Source organism: Nanorana parkeri, unplaced genomic scaffold, assembly GCF_000935625.1.
Source record: "Nanorana parkeri isolate BGI_ZX_2015 unplaced genomic scaffold, ASM93562v1 scaffold69, whole genome shotgun sequence".
Classification (NCBI taxonomy): Eukaryota; Metazoa; Chordata; class Amphibia; order Anura; family Dicroglossidae; genus Nanorana; species Nanorana parkeri.
In genome coordinates this window covers 985,428-995,389 of record NW_017306337.1, presented here as the reverse complement: position 1 = coordinate 995,389, position 9,962 = coordinate 985,428, and the positions used below count along the sequence as shown (strand labels likewise).

Below are 9,962 nucleotides of genomic sequence, written 5' to 3'. Positions count from 1 at the left end.
TAATACAAGTCCCTCCCACACGCCCCACCTGCATAGACATTCTTGTGTCACAGAAATGTTTTCTCCACATTTTTCAAATAGCGGGCCAATTCAAGAGATGAATTGCTGGGGAACTGGTAGGAGAATTTCAAAATCTAGACCAATATAGGCAATTTGGAAAGTGAGCTAAATGGCACTGGCCACCTGAGAGCCTAATTAGGGAGCCGCCTCTACTGCACTTGCACGCACCCGGGAAACTCTCTGGACCCCTGGTGAGAGCCCGCACAGCCCACCTGAAAGCCCACACTGGCCACCTGAGAGCCCACACAACCTCCTGAGAGCCGGCACAACCCTTCTGAGACCCTGGAGACGTCAGGCGGCGAACCCAGAGCAACATAGAGTATGTAGCTTCATATTATTCTCCATTGTTGTATAATGTATTGCTGGGATTTGTAGTCCTCTGTAGCCGGATGCCATTCTCCATTGTTGTATAATGTATTGCTGGGATTTGTAGTCCTCTGTAGCCGGATGCCATTCTCCATTGTTGTATAATGTATTGCTGGGATTTGTAGTCCTCTGTAGCCGGATGCCATTCTCCATTGTTGTATAATGTATTGCTGGGATTTGTAGTCCTCTGTAGCCGGATGCCATTCTCCATTGTTGTATAATGTATTGCTGGGATTTGTAGTCCTCTGTAGCCTGATGCCATTCTCCATTGCTGTATAATGCATTGCTGGGATTTGTAGTCCTCTATAGCCAGTTGCCATTCTGCATTGCTGTATAATGTATTGTGTATTGTATTGAATTATCCTTCAAACCAGAGGGACAGCAGTATGGATGAGGTGGTGATATAATGGTTGGGGGGGGGGGTGCAAAATGTTGTTCTGCCCCGGGCGACCGCAACTCTGGTTACGCCACTGGCCCCCAGCGGGTGGCCCTCTATAATGCCTGATTAGAGGGCCGTGTCTGCCTGATCCAGCCAGCCCGGATTGCCTCGTATGTAATATACACCCTCCACCTCTAATATACCCATTCCACCTCTCATGTACAGGCAATTACAGAGCCACATCTGATGCGGGCGGGCTGACCGGGCGCAGGTGGCAGAGGGGCGGCGGCGAGGGGATGGTCGGTGACAGGCCCCTTGACGGCAGAGGGCCCTCGGGCCATGCCCCTGGGGATGGCCCCTTCCTGTTCCAACATGACTGCGCACCAGTGCACAAAGCAAGGTCCATAAAGATATGGATGAGTGAGTTTGGGGTGGAGGAACTTGACTGGCCTGCACAGAGTCCTGGCCTCAACCCGATAGAACACCTTTGGGATGAATTAGAGTGGAGACTGCGAGCCCGGCCTTCTCGTCCAACATCAGTACCTGGCCTCACAAAGGCGCTTCTGGAAGAATGGTCAAACATTCCCATAGACCAGGGGTGCCGACAATTTTTCGTCTGGAGATCTACTTTTCAAATGACAAGTGTTCATGGGCGGAAGGGGGCATGGCGGTGCATTGAAGTCAATGGCACAGCAGCCACGCCCCCTGCCTGCAGAGCGATCGCACGCACCCGCGAAAAACAGGCACATAAGTGCCTGCATTCCGGTCTAGTGCGATCTGCAAAAATGCGGCAAGCCAGCTTGCGTTTCTGTGCATTCTAGAGGCCGAACACTCTGGAACGCAGACTTTGTGGTGCGAACTGGCCCTCTCTCGGCCGTCTCTTCTCTCTCTCCTCGCTCTGTCCCGTTTCTATCTGCTATCTCTATCTGCCGATGTTGTACACAGGGAGAGGTGTCCCGCCCCTTCCAGTCTGCGGCGTCTGACACATTCAGCAGCACTAGCACCGCAGGAGGGAGCTCATGTCAGTGAGCTGATCGCGATCTACCTAATGGGCACCCCTGCCATGGACACACTCCTAAACCTTGTGGACGCCTTCCCAGGAGAGTTGAAGCTGTTATAGCTGGGGTGGGCCAACTCAATATTGAACCCTACGGACTAAGACTGGGGTGCCATTAAAGTTCCTGTGTGTGAAAAGGCAGGCGTCCCAATACTTTTGGTAATATAGTGTATTTGAAGTGGTGAGTGCATTATAGGTGTAGAGTATCATAGAGGTGGAGAGTATATTAGAGGTGGTGATCATGTTTTAGATGCAGAGTGTATATTATAGGTGGAGAGTATATTAGAGGTGGAGGGTGTCTAATAGAGATGGGGAGTATATAAGTGGAGGGTGTATATGAGAGGTGAAGGCTGTACATGAGAGGTGCAGGCTGTACATGAGAGGTGAAGGCTGTACATGAGAGGTGAAGGCTGTACATGAGAGGTGGAGGGTGTACATGAGAGGTGGAGGGTGTACATGAGAGGTGGAGGATGTACATGAGAGGTGGAAGGGGTATATTAGAGGTTCAGGGGGGAAAAATTATAGATGGAGGGTGTATACGAGAGGTGGAGAGTGTGCATTAGAGGTGGAGGGTGTATATTACAGATGGAGTGTGTATATGAGAGGTGGAGGGTGTGCATGAGAGGTGGAGGGTGAATATGAGAGGTGGAGGGTGTACATTATAGGTGGAGGGTGTATATGAGAAGTGGAGGGTGTATATGAGAGTTGGAATGTGTATATTACAGATGGAGGGTGTACATGAGAGGTGGAGGGTGTACATTATAGGTGGAGGGTGTATATGAGAAGTGGAGGGTGTATATGAGAGTTGGAATGTGTATATTACAGATGGAGGGTGTACATGAGAGGTGGAGGGTGTACATTATAGGTGGAGAGAGTATATTGGAGGTGGAGGGTGTGCATGGGAGGTGGAGGGTGTACATTATAGGTGGAGAGTGTATATTGGAGGTGGAGGGTGTATATGAGAGGTGGAGGGTGTACATTATAGGTGGAGGGTGTATATGAGAAGTGGAGGGTGTGCATGAGAGGTGGAGGGTGTATATTACAGATGGAGGGTGTATATGAGAAGTGGAGGGTGTGCATGAGAGGTGGAGGGTGTATATTACAGATGGAGGGTGTATATGAGAAGTGGAGGGTGTGCATGAGAGGTGGAGGGTGTATATTACAGATGGAGGGTGTATATGAGAAGTGGAGGGTGTGCATGAGAGGTGGAGGGTGTACATTATAGGTGGAGGGTGTATATGAGAAGTGGAGGGTGTGTATGAGAGGTGGGGGGTGTATATGAGAGTTGGAATGTGTATATTACAGATGGAGGGTGTATATGAGAAGTGGAGGGTGTGCATGAGAGGTGGAGGGTGTACATTATAGGTGGAGAGTGTATATTGGAGGTGGAGGTTGTATATGAGAGGAGGAGGGTGTAAATTATAGGTGGAGAGTGTATATTGGAGGTGGAGGGTGTACATTATAAGTGGAGAATGTATATTGGAGGTGGAGGGTGTATATTGGAGGTGGAGGGTGTATATGAGAGGTGGAGGGTGTATATGAGAGGTGGAGAGTGTATATTGGAGATGGAGGGTGTATATGAGCGGTGGAGGGTGTATATGAGAGGTGGAGGGTGTATATGGGAGGTGGAGGGTGTATAAGAGAGGTGGAGGGTGTACATTATAGGTGGAGAGTGTATAAGAGAGGTGGAGGGTGTATAAGAGAGGTGGAGGGTGTATATGAGAGGTGGAGGGTGTACATTATAGGTGGAGAGTGTATATTGGAGGTGGAGGGTGTATAAGAGAGGTGGAGGGTGTATATGAGAGGTACATGGGAGGTGGAGGGTGTTTCGGGGACGGAGGAGGTCCTGGGTGTCGGAATGGCTGTGTCTCCGCAGTGTGTGGAGGATTGGGAATGAGTTAATATTGGGGAGGGAGGTGGAGCCGCTCAGTCACTATCACTGAGGTGTGCCCAGAGAGGAGGAGAAGCTCACACTGGAGGTGAGGGTTGCTCGGCACAAGAACCCGGTAAAGTTTTGCGGAGTGTAGAAGCGGCGCCGGGCCCAGGATGCTGGTGAAGGAGTACCGGATCTGTATGCCATTAACAGTGGACGAGGTAAGACACAGCGAGAGCTTCTCCCCGAGATCTGCTGACTGCGCTCCGTGCGAGGATCACAGCCAAATCTGCGTGTCTCTAATTCATTGCAGAGGAGAGAGGACTAGCTGGGAATGGGGGGGCTGGGGACACGGAGCTGGCAATGTGGGGTGAATGGTGTGCCGATATGCGGTCATTGCACTTGTATGGAAGGCTGCGAGCTATGTCAAGCCATGAGTGCTACCAGTGTCATGATACATAGTGCTGGAATCGTATATAGAGAGTCGTGTATGGCTATCCTGTACACAGTATATGAGTCTCTAACAGAGACTCATATACTGTGTACAGGATAGCCATACACTGTATACAGGATAACCATATACTGTATAGAGGATCATACACTGTGTACAGGATAGCCATATACTGTATAGACTAGACTCTAGTCTATACAGTATATGGCTATCCTGTACACAGTGTATGATCCTCTAGTCACTAGAGGATCATACACTGTGTACAGGATAGCCATATACTGTATAGAGGATCATACACTGTGTAGAGGATAACCATATACTGTATAGAGGATCATACACTGTATAGAGGATCATACACTGTGTACAGGATAACCATATACTGTATAAAGGCTCATACACTGTATAGAGAGGATAACCATATACTGTGTAGGGGATAATGCACTGTGTAGGGGATAATACACTGTGGACAGGATAACCATATACTGTGTACAGGATAACCATATACTGTGTAGGGGATAATACACTGTGTACAGGATAACCATATACTGTATAGAGGATACCTGTACACAGTGTAGAGGATATCCATATGCTGTATAAAGGATGACCATACACTGTACAGAGGATAACCAAACACTGTATACTATTTATAGGATAATTATACTGTATAGAGGATAACCAGATACTGTACAGACATATTCATAGAGGACAAGCACACTGCATAGAAGATATTAGTACGCTGGATAATTATATATTTTATAGAGGATAGCTGGGTATGGGGATTGTAATTCTGTCAGGGATACCGTTAGCCATAGACATGAGGTGATTGACTTCTGCAGTGTTGTTCTTGCATAGACATATAGTACATGGCCATGTCAGCCGAGCATGCACGTTTATGCCCCCAGCACACATGAGGGGATTTTCAATCTGGTATTTGCGACCCATTCCTAGCGGTGTGCATGTAGTTGAAATCCTTCTGCCAAATTCATAACATTCCTGCAATATTGTCACTGTTGGCACCAATAGGTGTGACAAATTTGAGAAGTTCTTATGTGTGACCCTCTTACTGGAGCTATTGATGCAAAAAGATGAGAAAGGTGGAGGTAAATATGACCACTTCCATGTCGGAATAAATAGTTGATTGTGTTGCACATGTCGCATCTGTAAGACAATTCCGCAGCAACACTTATCTTCAGATTCCCCTGCAACTTCTCCAGATAGCTTCTGTGCCTTAAAACTCGGCCATTTCACAGGAGAAATGCTTGTGATCCGATTACCGAACCGTACATGAATCTCCACCACCATACCTTGTACTGCCACAAGACAGAGGATCTCAGTCACTATGAACTCCAGCAATCTTTTATCAGGGGGACAGTAGTGGCCACTCAGGAAAATCCCCTGGAGAACAATCAGCCCGGACTCTTATCAAAGGGTCACAGGGTGCCAGTGAGTGGTGTGGGCTGTGTCTGGTGATGGCCATCTCGTCTCCTATGACACACAGGCAATCCGAACATTATCAACCAGGTTCCTATTGCAAAAACAGCCATGAGCGTCAAGGCCCAACCACTGTGCTGAAACCCTGCAAGGAATCAATTGGTTGGCGGGAGGTTTCCTTGATTTGTATTTATAATTAATTGCTGGTTAGAAGTGTTTCAAATTGCAGAAAAATTGTCCAATCCGTAACTCGTACACAAGACTTTTGGGCCGTTACTGCATACCCAGGGCTGATGTTTGAAGTGCCTTCTTTAAGGTGCCGATACACTGTGCAAATTTCGGGCGATTTTTAATGTAATAGCCGCAATTCTCACAGTGTGTGGGGCTGTCGGCTCCTTTTCAGCCAGCATTCCTCGATCAGCTGATCAATGGAGCCTGCAGGGAAATCTTTGTGCGATCAGAGCTGGCAGCCAATGAGCCGCCTCCTCTAATCAGGTATTCTGACAGGTGCCCGCATACAATGCAAACAGCGGCGATTCCTCAATCGACACACTGTTTGAGTTGCTGGAGGAATCGCGTCAATTTCTTTTGTTCAGCCCGCGAGTTGAACAGAAGAAATTGACAGGCGTATGGCCAGCCTTAGTCTCTTGAGTATTAACTTTCCTCAGTGGTGGATTCTGTTTAGTGAAGCCATTCGGAAAATGAAAGGCTGCAGCATCATCACAGATGGGTAGTGCCGCCATTTTAATTTCTGCAGTGCATGTTACAAAATGAAAGCTTTATTAAAACTGAACTCCGGGCACAAAAACATTCATTTAAATATACGGTACTCCTCGATAGCCACAAAGGATAGAAATCCACTTTGTGTGCAAGAAATGCTTTTGAAAACCCAGATATTGTATTGTAAAAAGAATTGACATCACTGTGCTGCACACAGCTTGAGCAGAGCTGTGGGAGGGGCCCAACAGACTCCACCCACTACAGGCTGTCTACAAGAGGGGGCAGATACTAGACCAGTCACCTGCACAAGGAGAGAGAGCAGCAGTGATTGGTCTTTATTATAGGAAGCTCCTGCACAGAGGCAACGTTTCACACTGGGTTAGTGCCCAGATCTGGAAATAAACAAAGCACGTCAATATTGATGTAAGAATACACATGTCTCTTGTATTTAGGTAATATTTACTTTTCCTAGGGGTCCGCTTTAAACATTTGTTTATGACAGTCTTGTGGTCTAGGAGTCAGGAAGTGGACCTTTTTACTGCTGATTGGTGAACAGATGATCAATGAGTGCATTGGGTGTAATGCAACGTTAATCCTCGGTTCAGCTGACTTTTCTATGCAGCATATTCTTGTTAAAGAGGTCATTGAGTTTCCTTTGGCAGACATACAGCAATCACCGAATGGTTGGTTGTAGAGTTTTCCAGGATATCCGAAATCCCCCTGCGTATAATAACCAACACATCTAATGCTCCATAGTACCCCTGCTGTGCTCAATAATGTAAAATAAACCTCATGAGTTAACTATGGCTGGATTTTATGAAAATGCTATTCTCCTGATCCCTTAGTCCTGGTTTTAATACTATGAGTCACTGTAGTGCATCAAATAGGCAGCTCAAGGAAAGTCCGAGAAGAGTCAGGAGTCCGTACCTGCATACTTGTTCTGTGTCATTGACTCAGTGTATTGAAGCAAGCGTTAACATGGCAGCCAGGCAGCTAGTAATTTCAGATGGACAGGTTGGCAATGACAGCCTTTATATTACTCTCATGAAGATTTTCAACAGCTGGAACAGCTTCTTAATACTCCCCTTCCCCCAAACTGTCTGTATTACTCATACCTGCACCTTCATCGTGATGCAAAATAATAGCTGGCACTTCAATTACTGATCATGTCAGTACTTGTCTTCACTGGTATGCTGTTGTAGGATTCAGAGCTGCAGCAAGATAGTGTGTGAATCAGTACAGTGGCCATTATACAATGAACTATGTGCTTCAGGTTCATTCATAGCTGACTTTTTATGACTTGAAGAGCTCCAGGATTTTTACAAATGAACCCCTGCAGTGCAGAGGGAGCCCCACACTGCAAAGGCCAAGTGCTCATTTTGTTTATGGGCAAAAATAATGAAGAAATCCTCAGCCCTGCCTGGCTGCTAGGCTGGTCCCAAAATCCTCTTCTTCACCGGACTCTGTCAGTCTAAGGACCCATGACATCATCACATCTAATGCAGGTCCATTAGACGTGAGGACGTCAAGGGACATATCACAGCCAGAGTGGAATGTTAGAGAGGTGAGCGGTCACTGCCGCAGGACCAAGGATCAGTATGTCTTCTTTATTTTTGCCCCTAGAGAACAATCTTAACCCTTGCAGTGCAGGGGCTGCTCCACTGCAAGGGTTAATCTTTTAAAAAAAAACTGGAGTACCCCGCTGCTCATGTGTTGTGTGAAACTTTACCTCTAGAACCAGAACCACAGAGTGTGTGGGAGAAGAGAACAATGTACATGTAAAGTTCAGATGACTAAACAGTCCCCTGCACGTTGTCTGCACTAATCTATATACACAAATAATATAAAGATTTGTAAACGTTATGAATACTATACTGTATATCCTAAATGTAGACATAATATGAGTATCTGCACAAGATATGAAACCCTCACAAATTGCTCACGTCAAATAACCAGCCAACAATGTGCCCAATATCAGCCAGTGACTGGGGTGCTCACTATGAGCCCCATCCTGGTATGATCTGGCTCAAAGTAAATCATTCACTGCTGACTATAAATATCATCATTATATGAAATTAAACCGCTAATATATCTTGAATCAATAAGCCCCCATTTTCCCTTGCGAAGCATGACTTGCTGCGTTTATATGTGTTTGCCGTGTGTTGTGCACAGGGCCAGGCCACCGATAGGGGGGTGGAGGCAATCATCCTGTATTGGGCCCATGCCTCATCAGTTTACCAGGGGGTCCCAGTCTGGACGGGGCTTACTGTGACTTTACTGTGGTCGTACAATGCAGTGAACCACTCGGGGGGGGTGGGGGCTCTCAGGTAGGCATGGGCTAACGGCAGCAACTTTAATTTAAAGCAGAACTCCGGGGGAAAATGTTCTTAACCCTTGCAGTGGGGCTACCCCCCACTGCAAGGGTTAAGTGCTCGTTTTTGTCTCGCAAGCCGACTTGCTCTTAGACCAGTGCCTGGAGGCTGTCTACTCCCCTGCTGCAGCAATGGTATGTCCCTCTGCATCCTCACGTCCTATACACAGTGTACAGAACGTGATTTCTCAGGGGCCTTAGGCCCTCTTCACACTGAGCGATTTATCGAGCGATTTTTGCAGCGATATCGCTCATATTTCCACGCGATATCGCTCTATGTAGCTTCTCCAATCCATTTCAATGGAGCTGTTCACATCTCGCCTCTCAATATCGCTTGTAGCTCGTCTCTGGTAGCTTGTCGCTCCTACATGACCCTTTTTTCGAGCGATATTGCTCCGGATTGCATACAGCCCAATAGGAAAAAGTTGCGACACGTCGCGCAATATAGCTCAATCGCGCGATTTTCATGTCGCTCAGTGTGAATGGGGCCTTAGACTGCGGAGAGGGAGTGAGGTGGAAGGGGCCAGCCTAAGAACTACCGTCTCCGAGTAGCGGGTGAGCATAACTGTTATTTTTAAACCTAGACAAAAATGAGCACTTAACTGTTGAAGTTTGGGGGTAGTCCCACTGCAAGGGTTAACACTATATATTGTCTGGAGTTCTATGTGTGACAAACACAGCTAAGAAGCTCGTGGACCTTTTTGACCTTTAAGCTTTGCGCGTTTGTTGCACATCTTTGTGTGTGGAAAATGTGCGTCTTGCTTTGCACGTTTGAGTTGCTATGACCAATAAATGGCACCACAGGCATGACACATGGGATTTTGCACACGTTTACGTGCTACACAAGTGTGAATGGCAGCTGAGTGCTACTTACTGGAGAGTCTGGTAGCTAGTAAAGTAAATAATACTAAACAAATAAAGCAATAAAATAATTGTCAATGTGTGTAAAACAGAAGCGGAGTGGTGCCAATGCTGAATAATAAGGATGGGCTGGTGCAGGCGACCCAGACTATGAGCAATCCGCAGCTCACGTGACTCTCATCATTCAGCATTTTCAGCTACCTGGGGATTGCACCACTCAGATTTTGCAGCGCTTAGCACTTATTGATTCTGCCAGACATTAGTTGGAGATGTGTTAGATCATTTAGTTCTTGATGGCAATGACGCCATTTATATTTCATCTACAATTTATCTCAATGACCTGGGTCATGTGAGGACTGGGCTCGCAGTGACCATCCCAGTCACTGGCTGATA

General features: G+C 46.9%; 1 protein-coding gene across 1 annotated transcript in view; it reads left to right on the top strand.

Annotated features, from left to right (window-relative positions):
- The first annotated feature begins 3,808 nt into the window (after positions 1 to 3,808).
- Positions 3,809 to 9,962, top strand: part of LOC108804678 (cytoplasmic phosphatidylinositol transfer protein 1-like) — a 102,962-nt gene continuing 96,808 nt past the window's right edge. Inside the window, exon 1 of the mRNA XM_018576520.1 lies at positions 3,809 to 3,956. Coding sequence (XP_018432022.1) covers positions 3,909 to 3,956 — 48 coding nt within the window. The 5' untranslated portion in view covers positions 3,809 to 3,908. The remainder of the gene's footprint in view (positions 3,957 to 9,962) is intronic.